We start from the raw sequence: 23,435 nt of genomic DNA on the forward strand, positions 1-23,435 counted from the left end.
GGTGTTCAGAGGCAATTGCGGAGAGGGTGAAAGGCGACAAAAGAGTAGTAATAGGAATGTTTCCATGGCGGACATTAGGTGCTGTCATGGAGCGAGCAAAAGAAAAGCTCACAGAAAATGCCAGCGAGCGCAACCTTGTAGTAGTAGCAGGTGGGCTAAATGACGTGTTAAGCAGAAAAGGGGCAGGACTAGCACTGAGTCTTGCGAAGGGGGTAGATGACTTGCGTGAGATGTCCCTTCAGGTGCAGATTGTGGTGTGCACAGTGCCAGAGGTGCCTTTACGTGACAGTAACGTACAAAGAGTTGTGGCTGCAAATGAGGCTATGTGAAGATTGAGCAAGGTTGTAGAAGTACAGGGAAGTGAGAAGGTATGGTGGTTTTCAATCAGACGGGAACCACTTCAATCACAGGCTTGGATGAGAAGTGGGCTGGCAACCTGCTGGTCGCGCAGTTGCTTTTTCGGGGGCCCATGGGCGCTCAGTAGACCATTGTAGGTAGTAATGAAGAAGGTCCCCTAGGGGAACATCAGAAGAGCATCGCTGTCAATAACAGAAAAAGGAGGAAAGCAAGAAGGAGAGCTCACCATGCGATAGGCTACATAAACATGCAGGGCAGCAGAAGAAAGGAAAAGTGGATAGAGATTGAGGAGCAGTTAAAATAGAGAACAAATAGGGATATATGCAGTTACAGAAACGCACCTTAGAGTCAGAAGAGCCAGCATCGAAATTATGTTTGGGAAGGGTGCAACAGAACTAAATCGGAAAGAAAGCGAGGCGATGTTGGAATGCTCATACATCAGGGAGCCAAATGAAAAAGAGTAAATTCAGTATGTCAAGAGTGTCTTTGCTTATCATGCATAACGCATGGAAAAAAACTTGGCTGCGCGTAACATATTTGTAGACCGGAAATAATTGCAGAGAGGAATCAAGAGTTAGTGGAATCCTACACGCCAATATTAGGGGTTTCAAGAAATTCTTATGAGGTGACATGAATGCTCACATACAGGTTTTAGATGACAATACTGACAATAATGGGAAGTCAATGCTAGATCTTTGTGAGCAATATAACCTCGTTGTCATGAATACAGGGCCTAAGTGTGATGGGCAGACCACGTGGGAAATGGGAAACCAGCATTCGACCATTGATTACTGTCTGATAACAGAGGTAATTTGTGAAAAGTTTAGAGAAATTGTCATTGACGAGGAAGGGTTTAGCAGCACAGGGAGTGAACATCGCATTATCTTGAAAATAGAATAGTTGGAATAGAGAGCAAGGAGCGACGAATGTCTAGTCCGAATTTGAAAGCTGAACAAATGACAAATATAGTCGGAAGAGTCGAGGAAGAACTTGGCAAATGGTCATGCAAAGAGTGGGAATAAACATCAAAGCCCCCTTTAAAAAAGAAAGACGGTTGAACTCGAAGCTTTACCCCAATGCAAACTGAATGAAAGTCCGTCCAAACCCATTGACCACGCAACGAGTGACCGATGCTATGCATATGTGATTTGATTGCTTGTTTACGATTGTTTATTTTGGACGTTGAGGTTGAATGAAGACATATTTTGTTAAGTTGCATAGCCTTTATTTTAGATCATGTAGCTGTTGATTACACGCACACACTCACACTTTTAATGGACGGCTCTACACTTGCTTTCGCGTATGGCAGCCTCTTCTTCTGCCATGCACTGCACCTGCAGCCTACCTATGCTTACGGCACGGAATGCATTGCGTGACACACGTAATGCAATATAAATATATACAGTTCGTCTGGGTAAGCATGGCGTTAAACCATCAATATTTAAGAAAAGGGCTTTGATTTTTTTGTTTCCTCCGAGATCTTGAGAAGAGTTCGTGTTCACATGCACTTGCTGTCTCCGATAAGCAGGGAAGCTCAGTTAATTGCAACGGGGGTGGTGTCATGCTTAGCAGACACAACTTGCACTTCCAATGAACTTTGTGCGCATGTGCTACTTTGCTGAGCTCGTCGCTTTACGCCGTTATCAGGCACGGACCGGCCAGCCAGTTGACGCTGGCGCGGTGCTGCGAATGTAAACTCTAGTGTTCTACTCGGATGGGTAAGTTGGGTTTCCTGCAGTGCGTTTTTGTCCCTCGCGGACAAATCAGTGATACATACAAAGCTTTGCCTTAATAGTGAGTGTTTAAGTGTAATTACTACAGAAATACGGATAGAGAAAAGCAACATGCTCATTGGAAAGGAAAAAAGAAACTGAAAGCTGGTGGAACAGGGAGATGCAAGAAGCGACTGCCAAACGACAGAAAGCATCATGACAGCACAGGCAGGCAAGAAAGGGCAGTTGCCGCAGGATGAAGTAGCCAGAAAATGGGAAATATTCTGGGAGAAAAAAGATCTGCCGTTCAAATACTGGTTCAAACTAAGATAAAAGGTGAAAGTGAACGTTGGTTGTCAGAAATACGTGACAAAAAAAAAAAAAAGACGTCCCTCCTAGAATATTTTGGAACCACGTGAACTTATTAGGCAGGAAGTCTGCAACAATACAACAGCATATTCTATGCGAAGATAGAAACAAACTGGAAAGAGACGGGGCATTAAATTGCATTAGAAAAATAACAGCCAATCTTTGCTAGGCAATGACGAGGTTGTATTTGAGGAACAAGAGAGCATGAAAAAGCAGCAGATGGAAATGGAGCTGGTGCTGACAAATTTCAACTGGAAGAAATCCGAAGAGAAAATTCTTCAGAATGGCTTGAGTATAGGTAGGCGTTTGGATGATAACCTATTTGTTCTTACTCACTGTATTCAAATATCAAGAGTAGAAAGCAGACCGTTCTGTCTCCTTTTTAGACATTACAGGAGCGTATCATGACATAGACTGCAACGTTTTGTGGGATATTCTGGAAGGTGAAGGCATAGGCAATGACTGTATACAGCTTTTGATATTTACCTAGAAAAAACAGTTTACATTGAATGGGAAAGGATGAGGAGTGAGAAAGTTTATATCAAGGGACTAAGGAAGGGGTGCCCCTACCCCTCTGCTGTTTATGATGTGCATGGTAAGGATGGAAAGGGCACTAGAGGGAAGCAATATCGGGTTTAATCACTCAATCAGGTGGGTACTGTAGTAGAGCAGCAGCTTCCATGTTTGTTTTATGAGGACGACATTGTGTTGCTAGCTAACAAGCAAAGAGATGTGCAATATCTAGCTAATATCTGTGGACACCAAGGCGAGAATTTAGGTCTCAAATTTAGTTAGAATCAGGTGTTATAGTATTCAATGAAAAGTGAACAGACAGTGTCAATACAGGGCCAGAAAATACCTGGGGTAAAAGAATACCCCCAATGGCCCCATAGACAATGTGTTAAGAGGACCAATATTTTGGACAGCTGCCAGCTCTACATTGGATTGTCCGAACTCCGTTTGCGACTGTGGCGTACGCAGATTCTGCCGCCATTATTTCCTCTGGCAACCTCGACGAGACAGCGTGTATGGCTTCAGAGATTACACGCTAGATTTTGATCCCTGAGGCCTTGCCTTGCCTTGGTCACAGCACTGCACCTCGGAGATTTAACTGCAAATGCCAAATGCTTCGCCAGAATTGTGAGGTTGCATCCATGTCATGACAAATATCGCATCCATTCGGGCACCACCACGCATGGTCCGCTTTTGTTTGTTGAATTTGCCTTCTGGACGGTGTTCCACTATTTTGTGCTTGTTTGTTTAGTATGTGTTCCAGACAGATCTCTGTTGGCTCCAGAAAGTCTTTTTCATGAAGTTATTGACAGTACGTGTCAAATGGCACCAATGGTGTGCTCGCAATCAGACCCCGAATTAGTCTTTAGGCAGTCAGAATGAGCCTGTCTCCGCAACTGAAGAACCTGAACCGACTACCACAACAAGGTCAAGTGCAGACATCATTGATGACCTGCTAGGCTGCGGTGTGCAGATTCCTGCTGCCTTTACATTTGAAGACTTTGCAAACGCCAACAGTGTGGTGTCATCGTGTGCTGAACTGATCAATGGCGAAACAGTTCAGCAAGTTCTCCAACCATCAAACTGCTATTTTAATTCAGATGATGTGCTGTGTGCGCCGAAGCCTTCACACGTGGATCTGACTCGAGCCTTTGCAGTTTTTACATCAGCGTACAGAGACAACACAAAACTAGCAGAAATACAAGTTCACTTGATTGCACATAAGCAGAAATGCGTGCAGCAATGAATTAACCAGTTCTTCCTATCGCAGGGGCCTTAAAAAAAACTTAAATAATCTTTTCTTTTTATACATTCTTTTTTTTTTGCTATTCGATAGGTTGAATATTTACGTTGATCGTGGAGTCTGAATTATCAATCGTCGACTGTAAATGTGGATAAACAGAGGCAATAGATATAAAAATAACAGCAAAGGGGGAGAGAAATGCAGCTCTAATGAAAAATAGTGCTGGGGGGATACAATAAGTACGAGGTGCTTTGGTGGTATGTGGAAAGGTGTAATGGTTCCAGGACCTACTTTTGGAAATGCAGTTGTTTGCTTGAAATCAGGGGTGCAATCAAGACTTGATGGCAACCAAAGGTAATGGGGATGCCTTGCATATGGATAAAAGTAAATAGGCTATGAGAATGTTCACATAATTGCTCAGTAAAAACATTGATACACAGTGAAGGAAAAGAACTATGAAGCTTACCAGCAAGTATGCAGCCTGTATGGTGAGCAACACAGCAACAAAAAACGTCAAGCGGAAAGTCATAGAGGCTGAAATAATTTCATGGGTGGCAGCACTGGAAATGAAACCTGCCACGAGTATCTACTTTAGAGGAAAAAAACGGAAACGGGAAAGAAACAATTTATGATAAATCGAAGGGAAGCTAGGTAATTACTTTTCGAAGCGAGATCGGGGATGCCTTAGAACATGCACCTATAAAGCGAGATATAAGGAAGAAGAATGTGCCTGCTGTGGCAAAGCTATGGAAATAATGCAGCATACTTTATTATAATGTGAAGATATCTGCCCAGCGGTCAATTTAGGCACCACTGGCCTCCTTGAAGCCTTTGGGTTCAGCGAGAGCAGGGGGAAAGTAAACATGTCCGCAATAGAGATTTGCAAGAGGCAATTGGAAGATTGGTGGGAGAAAAGTAGGGAAATGGCCAACAAAGGAGACATACGAAAACAGTCCACAGTAGGGGTTCAGAAAGTTTTGTGATGGGAATTCTTTTTGTATTTTTCTTTGGCTTGTAAATGTAATTGGGAGAGATGGCCAGAGTGTATGCATGTTTTTGGGTGCTTGCTAAACACGAGGTTTTTGTCGGGACACCATTGATTTCCCTACATTGAATGGTTGGTAAACTACGTGTTCATAGGCACATTAGCTTGTGTAAGATATTGAATAGTGGACTGTATTGATAATGCACATATAAATAGAAATCTTTCTTCTTTGCAGCTATCATTGTTTCATCAGATTATGAAAAATTCTGACATTGTTTGCCTGACTGACTACAAGTACCGGCCTGTGTCGATGGAGATCTTGAAGGCACTTCCTGAAGATGACAACAGGGACATTGCTAATTGGTTAGGAAATTTTCCTTTTAACAACAGTCTTATCATGTATCAGTATTATTCTAAAAGTTTTTTCCTTTTACAGGAAATCTTTGGATCTTGTAGAGACTCTCCTGACGTTGTCAGAGAAAGTGCAGTACTCATCGCATGTACATGATTTGTTCAAATATCCTGTTCAACATTGTCCTGACTTGCTGATGCTTGGGCTTCTACAAACTTCAGTGAGTCCAGATGCAATATATTTAATGGTTAACTTACAGTGTTGGTTGATTCAAATCCTAGTAGATATGCTCAAATTTTTTTTTACTTGTATTTATTCACTTTTAGGGGCCCATGCAAGGTTTTCGTCAAGAACTCCTGACAAACCTTGTGTTTGTGTTTCTCAGCAATCATCCAAATTCTGCAATAGTGCTGCAGGCAGCTTGGAATGTTCAGGTAAAGTACATCTGGCATAGTAGTTGGTAATTATGACAATGAAGTAGATGTTAGTCATAAATCTTATGACAAAGTGTACTGTGTTGAATATTTTTGATTACATAGTACTGTTATTGAATCTTTTCAATAAAACAATTTTTTGGTCACGATTTATAAGATCAGGCATTAGATGTTTGTGAAGTATCTGCCAGAATGAGAATGATTGCAGAAAGCAGAGCTGTTGATAATAACCTACCTGCCAAAGCGCTTGAAATGTAGCAAATAAGCACACAAAAAATCCTGTTTTATAGTGAGAGCCAACTGCTTAGGAATTTTGACCCCCCAGTCTACATGTGTATTACAGAAAAGACCACTGTTTCGGTATTAACCAGAGGTTGCATTCATTTGTTGCTAAATGCTTCCAATGATGCCATGCTGTTGCTGTTTTCTGATTTTCTTGTGCTACAGAACCTGATTGGTTGATTTGCACATGATATGGTTAGAGAATATTTACAAAATTGGTTGCAATACAATGTCAGCAGGACACTACCTACCAGTGGTAACTTTCACTGAAACATAATCAATTCATAAATATCTACATGTAGTAGCATTTTAAAATAGTTTACAGTAAGAACTTGGATACATTTTCTCGTGTTTCATAAAAAAAGACAAGTAGCTTCTCATGTCCTGTGACATATTATAATCTGAACGTTACTGATATATTTTGTTGTCATAACAGAAGTGTTGCGCTAGAAAATAAAAATTTCTAATAAATGCTTGAACATTGTGATAGTATGGGGAATATCTGCTTGGGATTGTGTAAACATTTTCATACGTAGCTGTATGCACAGCTGTTGCAACGTCACTGGTGAATCTTTGAATTGATTGTGGGTACCCTTTTTTAAAACATGCGTCTGCCTAACCTGCTCCAAATGTGTGCTTAAATTGTCTTATAATTCGGGTCCTTTGTTTTAGGGTTTTGTATCTATTCAAATTTGGGGGCTAAAAATCTGGTGTCATACTTAAAAAGGGTAATCGGGGAGAAATTCTGTGTTCTGTTTCCTGTGAGCCAAAAGCTCTAGATTTTTCTGGGAACTTTTAAAGGCAATTAACACAAGCCATAGTCTCCATTTGGGCACAAACGTCTTATTCGAACTAGTAAAATCACTTTCAAGAACATGTAAGGGCAGAGAGCTTCTCGCATATCATGCAACAAACTGATTTCAAGAAATCCTTGTTGTCAGGCATTATTAATGCATTTAAAAGACACCAAATTAACAAAAAAACATGGACTGGTTTGTAATCCCTTCTTTGTACTCTACCTTTTCAACAAAAGAAAAAAAAAACTAAAAATTGAGGTGCTCAGGTCGTGCTTTGCATAAGGTGTGATGCTTATCCTTGTCAAGCCCTTGTACATTATCATATGCATTGGGAGCATCTCTACGTCCATCCTAGACCTGTTGGTCTTTTCGTCCTTATCTGTCGTCATTATTAACTGGTTTCTAGTATAAGTCCTGACACAAAATTAATGGAATGCCATCTAGACTAATCAGCCACCCTGCTTTGAACGTAACATACATAGTTGGGTAAACATTCTATTAATGTCGCAGTTACTGGTTGCAATGCAGAGCAACGTAAGAACTGGGTTAATTTGTATCCCAGCACACTACTGCTGTTTACATGTATGCAATATGTGGGAAATGCAATGCAATGTATCATTGTCATATTCATGTAAACTCTACTAAAAAAAAAAAGCAACACCCTAGTTCACTTAAGACCAGTAGGCACTGAATATATTTTTATATATGTGCCGGTTTTCGCTTGTGTTCAGCGAGAATGAGGCATATATACCATATTTATATACATTAAAATGATATATCTCAACATATTACTCGCAAAGATTGGGCACCATTCATTAGTTCTCTAACGCCTGCATTTATTATTATTCTTAATGAAAAGGCAAACTTGGGGAGAAATTCGCTTTGCCCCGATTTTCATAAATGTTTCTCTGGGTGCAAAAATATGGAAGTTATCAGGTTTCACCCTAAAGGGCCCTACTTATAGTATATGCTAAAAATCAACTTTACTCCCAAAATGTCTCCAAAACAATGTTTATTTCACACCTAATTAATGTTAGAATAGTGCCATGCTGATTCCTGCTGTTATATGCCATCGTTGTTCATTTTTGTCTTGCTTTTTAATTTTTGCAATAGAACCACGCCAGTGTGGTTCGGCCCTTGATCATGCACACCATGGCGGACTGGTACATGCGTGGTGGAGAGAGCGAGCAAGGACGCCTCTCTCGAATTCTAGACGTTGCTCAAGACCTGAAGGCCCTCTCTGTGCTACTGAGCAGCAACTCTTTTCCTCTGGTGATTGACTTGGCTTGCTTGGCCTCACGCAGAGAATACCTCAAGCTTGACAAGTGGCTCAATGACAAAATCTTTGAGCACAAGGTATGTGGCCTCACCTATTTACAAGTGGCTTTCTTTACTAGCTCTGGGCTCCCCGTGGATGTATGGTGCGACATTTAAGTGAACGCTAGAAAACACCTGTGGAGCCTGACTAAAATGGTGTGTGATAATTGAACATTTTCCAGCGTCTGCCATATGGGGTGAAAATTCATGTGGTGTGTAAAAAAATTGGGATTGAAGATTGTATACCTATATGCATGATAACACAAATCGCTTCTCTTATCATGGTTAATGTTTCGGCTCCTGTTAGGCTTCATGTCATTTGCAGCACTCGAAAGATCACAAGCATCTTCTCTAACTTAGGCTGCCTAAGAAAAGGGCACAAGCGAGGTACGTTGGCACTATGCTGGTGATCTTGAAGATCGTACTCCGACACGTTTTGCGCAGAGAGGTTGTCAAACTCCTGCAAAAATTAATGACAACACTTTAAAGGGTTAGCAACAGGAAGTTTTGCTATAGAAGAATCCATTAAATATAATTAATCTATTTTGTTTTTCATATTCAAATGCAATTTAAGTTTTTATCATCACTTCATTAGTCTTGACAAACTTTTACGAGGATGATTTGTCCAAATTGGAGCTGTCTGGTTTTACAAGTGATACTGACAGCATTTTTACATATTTTTTTGTTGGGTTTATACAGCAAAGCCTTGTTAAATTGTACCCGCTCAAGTAGTAGTTTCGTTTCAAAAGTAGTAAAGTCAAATCCCCAACTCTGGGGTCATTGAACATAATGTGTTTTGTATCCGCATAAACCATTCCAGCTTATTGCGTACGTATCGGTTAACGTGTAGTGTTTCCACTTTGTGTCGCTAAATCATGGCGGTACGGCAGAACGAGCCTCAGAGATTGGAACGGCCTCCAAGCACAAACTTGGAGGGTACTTGGAAGGGTGAAGCCACAACATCATTTTGGCACCATGCCAGAGGCGGAGAGCGTTGTGGCCCGTGTTGTCGTGCAAGCTAGGACAAAAACCGGGTGCTCAGCATAGAAGAAAGATTGGACATCGTTCATGCTGTCGAACATGACACAAAGAAGTGTGTGCTGGTACGCGAGAGGGATCTATCGTTGAATACGGTGTGTGGCATTTGGAAACTGAAGAAGTTGCTCGGCAATGCTGCTGCAACCACGAAACTATGTGGGCTACGAGGTTCGACTTTTTGCCATCGTTGCCTCTGTTGCTGAAGTGTCGCCTAGCGACAGTGATGAGGGCGACAAAGAAAGCAAAAGTAGGGACGATTCAGGCCCTACGTTGGCAGATGCTGCGCGTTATGTCAGCCTCATGAGGGTGTTTACAGAGAAGAGGGCGCTGGCGAAAAAGCTGTCTCGTAGCTTGAGTTTGAGGCCACCACCACCACTGTCGTCCACGTCGCCGCTGCTATCTCGCAGCAGCATCAAATGAAAATAGCACTTCTGCCGCGCGAAGTGAATAAATACTGCATGTTTTCGACCCTATTGTCGCAGTCTCTCGTAGTTCTGTTTTTGACAGGTAAGTGGGCGATCTCGCATTTCAGTTAAGCAGTACTACCGTTCAGTACATACTTTTTCCGAGCTCCGGCCAAGTATGGTCAAGGTTTCACTGTGGATACTTTTCCGAGCTCCGGCCAAGTACGGTTTAACAAGGTTTCACTGTAGAAGGCCGTTTCCTTGGTACAACTTGCACATCTCCAATTTAATAATACTGACCTGTGAATAGTCTTGCACAGTTTTTGCCTTGTTTGTTTTTAATACTTCTAAAGCTGTTGTCATTTTGACATTATTTTTACAGCATTGCATACCTGTTCTTCATGCTATTGACTTACTAAATTTTTTCTCCCATTTTCTTTTACAGGAGGCATTCATTCAAGCCTGTGTCAATTTTCTGAAGCGTAGGTGTCCCCAGATTATGGGTGGCATAGTCAAGGAGGAGAATTTGCCAAAAAGTGCTCAACTACCAACTGAAACACTGGCTACTATGCTGTCCTGTCTCCAGCAGTATGCAGGGTAAGTGTTGAATAATTTGCAAAGAGTGTTTATAAAGCATCTGTGTCATGTTTGCCAATCTTGCTTTACCATCCACCATGTTCGGAGTACTGGTATTTACTCAGTGTTGTTTGCCAGGAGTTTGTTATTGTCTTCACTATGGACCTGAATGAACCTTGACTGAGACTGTAAAGCAGTCCCCTGGGCAGGGCTAGATTTGAAAGGACTGGTAAAGGCTACATTGGACCTGTTGGCTTGATCAGTAGATAGCAGTTTAAAAAATTGGCAGAAAAGCACATTTTCTGGTAGCATTGTTTTTGCAATGGGTGTATTTCAACACCTCTGCCTCTGGAAAATAGATTTTACTGTTAAAGGGGTTCTCAGTCACTCCTCAGGCTTAGTAAAAAACAGTTTGGTTATAGCATACACTGTTGTGAATATCTCGGACAAATTTGGCAGTCGTGTCCCATGTGTGCAGCTCGGAAAACAGCGCAGTACATGGCAGCTCATAGAAACGAGGCCTTCTCACCTATTTCGAAGCTACTGGCAGCTTGGATATGTTGTCATATGCAAGATTTGCATAGATGGCTGCTATTGGCTCCGCTCCGCCCCACTGTAGCCTTCCCAGTGCAAGGCATTGAAGTACCGGGAGCACCGTGAAGGGGATCACAAGCGCTCTTTGGTTCCCAATAACTCTGCTTCTGTTGGAGGCATTGAAGTACTTTTTGCTACAAAGTATTTTGGAGATGTCTGTCCTAATGTCAAATGAATTCCTCAGCTTCGATAAAAAGTGGTTTGGCACCCCTTTAACGTAGTCCTACATGGGTTTATTGCAACACATTCGGTAAGTTTTTCTGTGTCATGATGTCACTAAAATGCTGATAAAAGCAGTGCCTTCATTTTGTAACATTGTATTTAATTTTTCGTATTTTATTTTATTGCCCAGTGTGCCGAATTTCCAGTCCGAGCGATAATGATGTGGTTTCGTCTAAGCTACATGCAAGCCAGTGATTAAGAGCAAAAGAAATGAAAATGAAATCACAATAAAAACATTTGGTTTCAGCATTATGAGACCAACATTAGTAATAAATAAAAATGTATAGTAGGACCTTGTTGATACAATCCTGTTATGTATTATTTCCATGTGCCAACATTCATGATTGAAAAAACAAAAATGGTCGAATGCAGTTCCTTTTCTTTTTTGCCAGTTCATACGTTCCCATAGAACATTACCTTTTGGTACCAACGTTGCATAAATCACCATACTGTGATTGTGTGATAGGTTTTCAAACTGCTAGCTCCCATGTAAACAAGAAAAGGCACGAGGCTCCAAGCAATACTCGCCCAATTGTGTCACGTGAAAGCGCCAGCACGCACTGTTTCCCATTTCAGTGCCATTGGAAGCGTACTGCACTCTTTTTTAATAGGCAATAACCCAAATTGGATGCCACGGTTTCACCTTCCTGTCACACTAGACAGTAAGAAAACGACAGTGTGCATTGCATCTTGGGTTCCTCGGGTGGCAGCGATTCACGCGGAGTGGTCATGTCAAACTTCTTGCAGAAATGTCTCATTTGAAGAAGCTGCTGACTTTAGCTAGATTCAAGTAGTGTAAACTTAAGCTTGCTGAAGCCCCCAAAACAGTGCGAGTCTCGAACCGCTCGACATGGGTCGGCATCTCGAGCTGCAATGGTCTGCACAACGCTTCACAGTATGTACCTAGATGTCAAATACAGTTAAGTCTGTCAAATTTTTTAATGACTTCGATCGTACATTTTGTGGGTAGTGATTATCTCCTGATTAGTTTTCTAAAATATATGAACAAAGTTCTACTGTACATTTTTACCCGACCTGCATACTCGCTAAGTGTCATTATTTTGTGTGCCAGAGATGTGGGGTAATATTTCTATTAAAGGGAAAATCTGACATCCACCCGTTCGTAGCAATTGATACGAACGGGTGGATGTCAGATTTTCCCTTTTTGGCCATTTAAGGTCCATTCGCTCACTGCTCGATTTTCCAGTTGTGCAACTGCAATTGCTACGAACGGGTGGATGTCTGATTTTCCCTTCTTTAATACTTGTCTCCACCTTGCGGGTTTCCGCAGAACTATTACGTCAATATTTCTATTACTTCAGAAATCTGTTGGTAGTCATTTAATTATAATCATGCAAAACAGTCTTCTTTATTGCTGTTGGATGCACATAGTGTAGTAGAAAGGATAATCCTTGGTGAGTGCATTCTGCAGCAATTATTCCTATAAGTTTCTATCTTACTGTCCACAACTGACACCAGTGCTCAGTAACAGCTACTTGTGTGACAGTGAACATGTCTGTTATGCTCGTCACTGTCAAAAGTGAGTGTCATAGTTTTGTTGCTGCATTGCAGTTTATTTTATATTTGAGTCTGTCTTGAACTCGTGCATTTCAAGGGGAGAGTGGTTCAATTTCAGTGTATAGTCGAACCCACTTATAATGATCTATCGGTCATAACGACCACATTTCAGTACATTTGCAATTTTCTGTCCCTGCCTATTGAAACTGCTTCCAAATATATTGTGTAAATTTGTGTAAGGACCGCACTTCTTTTTTCTTTTCAAAATTTTGATGAGCTTGCGGCCCTTAGATGGGACCAAACCTTTTGGTCAAAATGGTGGTGGCGCAGCCAGCGACTTGTGCACACCCCAGATCCTTTGCATCGAAGATCGACGCGCAGCTCTCGCCTTCTAGTGGCAGCATGCGGAAGTACGCAGTACACAAAAATTCACCGATGCGCTTGCGCAGCATCGGGGTATCGAACGCGATTGCTTTTCTGTTGGTCTTTTTTTTTTTTTTCCCCTGAAATTTTTGGCTTCCAAGTTGGGGCTGGGGCCCTCACACGAGTCTATATGGTAACATTCTTTAAATCGCTGGACATTTGCAATGAATGCTTCGAACCCGGTCATGGTAAAAAGAGTGCCCATGCAAAGTACAAAAACACAGAAGCGCGACCAAACTGGGCACTTGACAACGTGCCCCGCTCCAGTCAAACCGAGACGGTGATACAGTTTTCGAGATACACGAGCGACTGCCGCGTGCGGGTTTAGAAAGCCATGAAGGTCACTCACTTTTAGGCATCACTGTTCTAGGCAAGATCACTGTTCAGCGACGCTTCATTTACGCATTGCTGATTGCTGATAATGGTTCATGGTGACGTTCTACCTTTTGAACATTGAATTTTTTTTTTTGCCTGAAGCGACGTAACATTTTTTAACGGCTCTTGTGTGACTGACGTGCAGTCGTAATGCTGAGATCACAATACCTGAGACCTTCGCAGAATGGTGGCGTGCCGCAGTAGTTTCTGAAATTTACGTTCCAGCCAATGAGAATGCTTCGATATGATATGATGTGCAGAATATGCTCACGTCCCGCTTGTAGTAAAGTATCGCAAGCTCTCAAGTAAAAAATGTCAGCTGCGCTTTCAGTTTCGAAATGACAGGTGATCAGAACTGGGCACCGTTTTGAAAGAGCTATGACGTCACATTTGATTTTTTGGATGGATGTTTCTAATAGAAATTAGCAGCTAGGTGCGGGAATATACTGGGAACAAAAATGGTGCTGAAAATCTGGTTTTTGGATCAAGGTGCTGTCAAATTATGAAGCCAGCTTCATTGCAGTCACTTTTTGAGCATTTTCAATGTTGACTCCACATATTACGCACTACTGATACAAAGACCACTTTTCGCAGAACTGTCAAGTTTGTTATAAATGGGTTTGACTGTGTCAGTAACAAAAAAGTTGTCTTCACACGAGTATTTGAATCTGCATAAATGTCGTGCTAGGCAATCTTATCATTTAAATTTCCTTTCTTATTGCCCTACATGGTTGAATGAGTGCGTGTTCTTTGTTGCAGCAGTGTTAGTCAGGAACTTTCGGAAACCATCTTGACCATGTCAGGAAATTGTAGTATTCTGCTGAACAAGCCACGCCAACCACCACCAGGTGTCGTCAAAACACCTAGGGGCTTGGAGCCGGCATTTTCAGCGGCTAGCCTCAATCCATCTCAGGCTCCTGTAAGTATTGTGCATGCATAGTTTTTGGAATGTTCAAACTTAACGCGCTCTTAGTTAACTCGAGAGATTTACATTTGACTCACGTATGAGGACATGTGGCAGACAAAAATGTTTTAGTTGCTAAAATTATGGTACTGCTGTCCTTTGTGAGGAAGACCATTTTAATGCTTGTTCTACATTGAAAGTTCTGAAAAAAGGCTTTGCATTTTTTTTTATTTCAATGTGTTTCTTTAAAAATCCCAAATTTGTCCCTTACACAAGCATTCATACCTTTGAAACCAATTGCTCTATTTTGCTTTGGAGTATGTGTAGAGCTACCTACGAGCGGTGCAATAAACTAGTATAAAGAATCTGATGTGTATTTGGGGAATTGCATACATTTGCTTATATACTGGAGTTATGTGCAGTTAAGTACGTCAAATATCGCAGTCTAGCATTCTGCCCATCTTTCTGTGACCTCTTCTTTCTTCACTAAAACTATGTATATATATTGTGCAGTTACCAGTGCCTGTAATGACTGCGGTTCTATCACTCTTTCATCTTTTTTTCCCTATCAATACTTTGATCTGTCTCTTCCTTATCTCGATTGCTTACCAGTAAATGCTTCCATCCACTTCTATTCCCAGCACTTCTGGAATGCGGATGATTCATACATGTATTGCCAAATCGGGTCACCTAAGCACCTCCTTGTGGGAGCTTTAAGCAAAATATTGCCAAAATATAGTAAACTATTACGTTTTTCACATCATATAATTGGTGTAAGCAAAAATAATACCCAACTTACATATAATCATTCTAAAAAGTAAAGTAAAAAAATGTAAAACCGAATGTTCTCATTTACAGTGTATGCTAAAAGTTAGCCTGTAACTTTTGAATGACACAAAGTAAAGCCATGACTCTTTTTGCAGTAGGTAGAGTGGCATGTGGTTGCATAAAAACATAAAATTGAAAAAATGCAACATTACTTCAAAAGTATCTTCGGACCTTAAAAAGAACTTCATGGGGACTGCAAAGAAACCTTGAAATAAACGAACTTCAATTGAGCAAGAAGCACAAAAAAAAAAACTGCACCTTTATTAGTTTCAAAGCTGATATTTTAGGAAAATGTCGGTCAATTTGGTCTGCTTCTGCTAGCCGAATGTAGCTGCAAAAAGCAAGTATTGCAAGCAGTAGACATGCCCAAGTATTTCTTGCTCATTATATTTACCAGCAAAAAATCACTGCGCGAGAGCACGGCCCACAGCTGCATTGGCAGCCCTCTGTTGTGGCTTGTTTTTAATGTCATCATCGACGTCACTTTCGTGAATGGATTCATAGGGCCCAATAAACTGCACCATTTCGCTGTTCTTCAGTATACCGCATGTTTCGACTGTGCTTTCCCAGCAACTTACTCTTAGAAACGGATGTCGCTGAGAGTGGCGAAAAAATCACTGTTGTCAAACTTTCTTGTTTGTGCTTTCCCCAAGCTTGCGGTAGCATGTGGATAGCACTGTGTAGACTCGCCTCGTATTTTGAGTTGTCCATGCACAAAATCATGGGCTGAAAGAGATGCTGCCTGTACGGGACTCTTACATTTTTGATTATGCCCTGTTTCATGGTTGCAACACTGGTGTCATGTTTGCAGGTAAGTGTGCTAGATGGGTGGCACTCAAGGCTGGTGCATTCTTGTGAATACTGCACATCTTGTGGCTTAATGACGCGAACTTACAATTCAGTTTTGTGTTGCAATCCCTGAAAATGTTGGACGTCATCCACGCATTCCTCTTCAATGCCTAGTCCACAGGAAGCATCTTCATGCCTTTAAAACATGTAGGCTTAGTGGCCTTCCCAATCGCAAGCAGGTGACATCGTTCAGTGCCAGTCGTGTTTGCTGCGATAACTAATACCCTTTCTTTGCTCTGTTTGCCTGCTGCATAGTTGTCGTCTTTGAATGTCGGTCTTCTCTGGTAGCAGCCGATAAAAAAGCGCATTCTCATGTGCGTTAAAAATGTCTTGCGGTTGATCTCTGGGCTTGTACAATATTCCGGTTGATAGTCATTCAGGTACACACAAAGCTTTCCTGCTTTCCACGTTGTGCATGTTTCCTAGTTGACTGATGCCTCCTCTCCTCGCATGTTTTTGAAAATTTGGTCATGACAATGAAGCGTGTTGGCCATTCATCAGAAGAAATGAAGTTTATCCAACATATTGCTGCGAGTGATAAAGCTTTCACTGCAATGACCTTACCGCTGAGAGAAAAATTGTTGGTCTATGCTTCTCTTATCCAAAGCAGCAGTTCTCCTTAACTATAGGTAGGCACCAGTGTTCACTCGCTCCTAAGACATTGAATTTGTGATTCTCTAAAGCATCCAGTATCGAGCGTGGTCCTGATGGTTTTAGAGCGTGTTGATTTAATGTCGTACTTCTGTGCAATGTTTTTCTTGGTGGTGCTTCCCTTGTCAACCTCTTTCAAGTCCTGAACTTTTCGTCGCTAGGTCAAGCGTGCGATAGGAGCCAGGAGTTGCCATTGGCGGTTGTCGCAACAACGCTCAAAATCCTAAGTGTTGAACCACATAAGGAATAAACCCAACGCACAGCTTACACACTCAATGGAAGATAAGGAAAAAGACTTGCCAGCATTGACTGAACAATCTTGCTGTTCGATGAGCTGAGGCGCTGCGGACAGCTGCGATGGCGGTGGCCAATATGGTACACGGAGCTGTTTTGGCACTTGAAAAATCGTGCATCTTATTCAGTTATTACGGTTGCCTCGTGGCTTTGACTAAAAAATAGCTTCTAATTGACTGATATTGTGGCCTTTTAACTTCGAATTATTGAGCAATTTTTTCTATAGGACTGCATGCAAAACTGATGGGATCAGTCCTTCACTTCTGTTTAACTGAATATTCCAGTTAAGCGACTTTGAATTATTGGGAGTTGACTGTATATGGATTTTGCTGCATGTCGTGCTTCTATGGTTCATAAAGTTAAAAGGAGTCCTGAACCACTCCTCAGGCTTGTTGAAAAAATGGTCTGCAAATAGCACATGCTCCTGTGAACATCTCAGCCAAACATGCTGCGTAGAGCTCGCAAGTGGGGCACAAGGTTGCCTTTCTCTCAAATGTTCTTTTTAACAGAAGCCTGCTCCTCATTCTTTTCTGAATGCTTTATTTTATAATATAGCGGATTCTTGTACAGGGCTGCTATTGGCCAATAGCTGACATTAATCAATCAAGAAAAGTGTTTGGATCAGTGTACTTCTTCCTACTGTTACTGTATATTTATTGACTCAGTTTAATGAACAGGCTGTAAAATGAACAAGCTTTGCAAAAATCTGCTTTTGAATCTCTATAATAATTATATACTTCAGAAAGAAGCAGACTATTGTCTGCTCACACACAGCCACCCGCGTAGGAATTTAACTCTGCTCATTGGTGGCGTAGCCGTTTGGTCCTGCTAATTTCGACTAGCTTTGAACGCTCAACTAGGCTCGAACCGTAAGAGACTTAAGGTCAGATCACACGCACACTTGCGTGTGCTCATTCCTGGCCACTCCGGTTAGTCTGCCTTGGCAGGCTTATTGATAGCGCTTCAAAAGAGGCATGTTGGATGTGCCGTCTGTCTATCGGTCAATCTTGTGAACGACAAAGCTGGCCCACACCACTTAGTATGATCAGACTGGAGCATATGTGCACGAGCATGCACTCAAGCCCTGTCATACACAAAGCACACGCTGTGCATATGCACCACAGTTGCATGTAGCTGTGGTTTTCTACGTAGCGTAGTTACTAGCTACCGCAACCACCATGGGTTGCCGTCACGGGTCCATTGGCTAAGCGCACTGTGGCTCACTGAGGACCGCTTTTGAGTTAGGTTTTGTGTGTTGTAGGTGCCAAAATCTGAAGTAGTGGTGTCTCCGTGAACATCCAAAATCAAATTTGAACTGCGTGCCATGGTGACATTCAGTAGGCGGAGCGTTGTGGGCACACCCCACTCCTCTGTAGCCTTCCAGTGCTGATCATTGAAGGAGTGGAAGCGCCATGAAGGACTTGTTTGATTGCCAATAACTCTGCTTCTGCCTAATGCGTTGAAGTACTTTTTGCGTCAAAGTATTTCTGAATTAACATAATTTAGCTTCAAATGTATTTCTCCACTTCGATAAAAGGTGGCTCAGGGCCCCTTTAAGCATGTATTTAATGTGGGATTTCTAGACCATGCCTGGCTTTAATGAAATTCGCGCAATGGGCATCCACCACAAATTATCATTGCTGTCAATACTGCCTTGTAAACACAGGCCCACATGTTTAGTGTGTTTCATATTTCTTGACACCTAGTGGGGGTCCTTGCAGGAATATTAAATTTACCCATTGAATCGGGCGTCTGTGAAGGGTTGACTCGGCACCAAACCATAGCTTATGCTGCAGTAATAACTGCATCCTTTACTTTATGCCTGCTGCGGGAGCTAAGAACTTGGTTCCAAGCCTCTTCTCTCAACTGGTGTCGGCTGCAAATGCAGATGGCAGTGAACAGCTGATAGTAAACTAAATCACTCAGTTTCTTGCAACGTTACTGTCAAGTCTGCTAACATCACAGAAACGACAAGTGTGGGATGCCCGCAATATGCAGACATTTAAAATGTATGTAAATGATATGTTTCTGTGCATCTGAGTTATAGTAAGAAAGTTTCTTTTTGATGCAAAACGTTGCCTTGTAAAGAAAATGGAACTTCCCGAGCCCCCTGGAAGTTGGGTCGACTGCGATCGAAGTCTTTTTGCAACTCCCTTGAACTGCAGGAACTGCTGCTCATACGGGATAACAAACGAAGAAGACATCTTGTAACGGAGGCATTGGCCAGCAACTTCTGGCAATGCTGCGCTGGTTAGTTTAACAGCCAAGGCAATATGGCTGCTACGAAAATGTGCCTCTTGCTGGCACATTAGTGGGCAGCAACCATCGCAAGGTTTTCAGCTCATCGAATAGCTCATTGATGATTAGCCCTGTGATTGTGAGCACAACTGAGGCTTATAGAAGGGGTTTGTAAGCACAAGACAGAGAGCTGAATTTGCAGAACACAATCAAAACTACTTGCAATGCACACTCAAAGTGCATGGGAGGTGCATCGCAATCGCACGCTAGAGGTAAACGTGAAACACTTCCATCGCCTCAACTACTGTGGAATGTCAAGTACTAAATAGAAACACAGCACTGAGCAAAAGTTTCTAAACGTGTTCACTGTATTGCTGCTGCTGTAGATGTTCAACTTGCATTTCTGCATGAAAATATCCGAGTTAGACCACTTGGAAAATGATCTCGTACCAGAGAGGGAACTGTTTCCATCGTTGCAAGTAAAGGACATCCCTCCCACCTTTCTTGATTTGTTGTGAAATTACAAACTTGCTGTTCACTCTGTACCAATAAATTGACATTTGTACGAGTCTAGCTTTAATAATTGGTTCGTCAGCATAATATGAACATAAGCATATGAGTGTACTTGGTTTTCGTGTGCCTGTTTCGTTCTGATGTGAGAAAATACATACTTTGCAGCAGCAGCAACAACAGCAACAACAGCAGCAGCAACAGCAGCAACAGCTGGAAGTCCTTAGCTCCTTGGGAAGCCTGTCCATGAGTGGCCCAGCTGCAGCACAAGCCCCACCGCTTGGTGTGGGAGGTGGACCACCACTATTTGGCAGCTCATTTGCTACACCAGGCTCACCAGCCAAGCTTTTTGGGGCACCTCCAAGTGCGGCTGGTTCAGCTGGGCCACCACCTCCTGCTCAAGGAACCAGCTTTTCCAATGTTGTGCCCAGCCTTGGAGGCGAGTTTGTTTTGCAGCTTTGCGAGTGTTTAGTGCCTGTTGCAAGGCGCTGTCTGGCAGAGTACGCATATGCATGTTCATGTGAGCATGGTAAACTAGCATGGAAACTTATGTGAAACCAAAGGTGCCAAATTACACCGCTGCATCCATGTTCCTGAGTGAGCAGCCATTAATGTTATTTTTGGATACAACGTGGGCTGCACACTTGCTGTATCGTCAACTATGGTTTATAAAGGAGCCTTGCCTTACCCAGGACTTGAACCTGGGCCTGCTATGTGGGTGACATGCATTTCACCTTGAAACTACACCCACAACTCATAATTTACTGAAAAAAATTTGCATAGAACTCTGCTCACAGCCACCTTAGTCACAACAACGAAGCTTATGGAGACCTATGCCTGCATGGGTCTGCCACACCACTTTCACTATTCTGTCTCACAATACAGTAAAACTGTTAATTCAGCCCTCGTTAATTTAGAATATTGGATAATTTGGGCCTAACCCCTGGTCCCAGCTGGCGTATCCGTTATTTAATGCCATGAAACTTTCATTAATTTGCACATATTTAGCTGAACATTGGCTAATTTGGACAACTCTTGGAGCCCGGCGAATGCGGAGCGCCGCAAACGGTTCTGGCGTCCAACTGAAACAAAGCAGCAGAGTTTGAATTGCCATAGCCATCAGCAGGAATCTTATGTGAATGACAGAAACGCTGGAACTCTTTGTCCCTCTTGGTGCCTTTAAAGCCTTTTCTTGCATTTACCTACCACATCAGCCACGTGCCTGCATAGCTGTGTCATTGCCATCTATGATCGTGTCAGTAGTGACTGTGGTTTCGTCCGCACTTCTTGCAGCAGCAAATGGTAGTTTCGTTTTGACTCGGTGCATGCATCGGCTGTGTGCATTGGCCGGGTGCCTTCAGAACCACAAGATCATGTCCATGATCATGTCGATAGCAGCCGTAGTTTCGTTTTGACTCGGGGCAAAGCTGTCGAAGATGAAGAGCACCAGCTACGTTGTGATGGATGGAGGATCTGTATGCAACCAGCCCATTCGTGAAAAAGTGATCGATGTGTGCACGGTAGTCAAAACCATGTCTCAGATCGTGCATGATGCGGCTGCGCTGCAAACGAAGTCGTGAGTTCTTCGCCATTGCGAGCGATAGTCAGTCATTACAGCTTGTGCGTGGAATTTGTGCAAAATGGAAGCAGGATTTGCCGATTTCGTCAGTAAATGTGTGTTGACACAGTAAGTATTTGGGGGTTTGTTTCCATTGATACAATGGTTAATTCGGACATTTTTTCTGGTTCCGTGAAATCCAAATTAACGAGGTTTTAGTGTATGTTGACAGTGAAATGGAATCTACAGCTAGCATCAGCTGTTCAGGAGAGTTTGCAGATACTGTCTTTCCTCCACAGTGCGTGTGCTCAGTGCTGAAGGCAACGTATACCCTCATATTGATTGATTCAATGCAATGAAAACAAAAGTAGAAGTTTGTGTACAATCAATGCGTTTAAAAAAATGTCCTACGTGTCCTTTATGTCAGTGTCGGAAAGTTTTGATGGACTGGGATATCAGTGACAGGTTTCCATGTTTTGTAGTCACCAACTGTAATGCTGTGGCTCATCAACCATGGCAATGCCAGCATTCTTGTTTGCCCTTCTAAATAATGTGAAATGATCAGCCTCGGGTGTTTTTTTGCCCTGTCTTGCAGCATTGGGAAAGTGTATAGGCAGCCTTGTGTACTGCATGCTATACTTTTGCTGAAATCTTGGTTATATGAACACATTTAGTGTTCGTTCGTGTTACTGGGTGCAGCATTTTATTGAACCAATGAATACTGTATTTACTTGCATAATGATCGCACTCGCGTAACGATCGCACCCCGAACTTGCCGCAGCGATATGTCGTGTGCCAAGTCTAGCTAAGGATCATCCCGCTCACCATCTGTCGAATGCTACGCAAACGACTCTTCAAGACATACCTAGCAGTCTGCACGCACCCAACATTCTTAAGTACATGCCCCATTTTATTGCTTTCATCACTTTCGACACTTCCAGGAAAAAAAAAAGCCTACAACCAAACTTGCCTTGGCTTTATTATTTGTAGGCTTTATAATGGTTGTGGTCAACAACAATAAAAAAGGCACCTTTCTGTTCTTCTCATCTGCATTCGTGGGCACGCAACAAATCGCTAGCCGCAACGGTTGTAGCCACGTTTACACTGATACGTTAGAAGTGTGCCCTATTTGTACGCCGACGCTTGTAACACAGCTAAGATATTCATCCACCCTTAGTGGAAACATGCTGTATTAGGATAGTAGTGAAGACAAATGCCGCAGCTTCCACAGCATACGCGCCGTGTGTTTCTATGTCACTGGCAGCTAAGCACATCCATCTCTATTTCTGTCTCCTCAAAGTCGACTTGGCTACGTTATTGCCGTAAACTTGTCGATATTAACAATATTATTCATTACGGATAGGGAAGAAACTGTTTCAATGCGTGTAATGTACTCGCAAAAAGAAAAAAAAATCATGTTCAGCGCGTTCGGCTTGCTCCGCCGGCCACCATTTTTGTTTTGGTGTCCCACACTATTACAGCGGCAGTCACCTGTTTGTTGATCTGTTGTCATCCCGCAGCAAAATGCTGGATGGTGTTTTTTTTTTTTTTTTCCGCTGGAAATTTACCCCGCTTAATGATCACACCCCTAAATTTGCATCAATATTTTAAAATAAAGTGCTTTCATTATGCGAGTAGATACAGTGCTGTCAGAGATAACTGTCATGTCTTTGAAGTTGATAGCAGGCAATAAAAAGGGAAATACAACCTTGAATTTCTCCACAGTGCTCTGTACTGTATGAAATTGTGCCACTGCTCTTGAATTCTTAGGTGTAAATAAGCTTTTACTGATCCTATGCGCACATTTTTCTTTGTTAATTATCTAGCACAAAGAGACTTGCTTGTAAGCAGTGAAATGCGAATGAGGTCATTTGGATATACAGTGAAACCTCGTTAAACCGTAGTTAGCTGAAGCTTGGAAAAAGTATGTATTAAACTGTAGTACTGCTTAACCGAAATAGCGCGAGATCGCCCACTTACCTGTCAAAAACGGAACTCGGAGTGAGTGCGATAAATGGGCAAAAAACATGCAGTATTTAAATTCATTTCACGCCATAACAGTTTGGTTTCGTTTGATGCCTCGGCAGCCTAG

At 42.2% G+C, this 23,435-nt stretch overlaps 1 protein-coding gene across 2 annotated transcripts in view; it reads left to right on the plus strand.

The window, feature by feature from the left end:
- Not1 (CCR4-NOT transcription complex subunit 1) overlaps nt 1–23,435 on the plus strand; it is a 108,902-nt gene that overhangs the window by 29,603 nt on the left and 55,864 nt on the right. For both annotated transcript variants that reach the window (XM_065438233.2, XM_065438234.2), the window contains exons 10-16: nt 5,415–5,542; nt 5,616–5,751; nt 5,858–5,965; nt 8,158–8,400; nt 10,249–10,400; nt 14,271–14,430; nt 19,954–20,224. In XM_065438233.2, the coding sequence (XP_065294305.1) occupies nt 5,415–5,542; nt 5,616–5,751; nt 5,858–5,965; nt 8,158–8,400; nt 10,249–10,400; nt 14,271–14,430; nt 19,954–20,224 (1,198 nt within the window). The remainder of the gene's footprint in view (nt 1–5,414; nt 5,543–5,615; nt 5,752–5,857; nt 5,966–8,157; nt 8,401–10,248; nt 10,401–14,270; nt 14,431–19,953; nt 20,225–23,435) is intronic.

Source organism: Dermacentor albipictus, chromosome 1, assembly GCF_038994185.2.
Source record: "Dermacentor albipictus isolate Rhodes 1998 colony chromosome 1, USDA_Dalb.pri_finalv2, whole genome shotgun sequence".
In the NCBI taxonomy this organism is placed as follows: Eukaryota; Metazoa; Arthropoda; class Arachnida; order Ixodida; family Ixodidae; genus Dermacentor; species Dermacentor albipictus.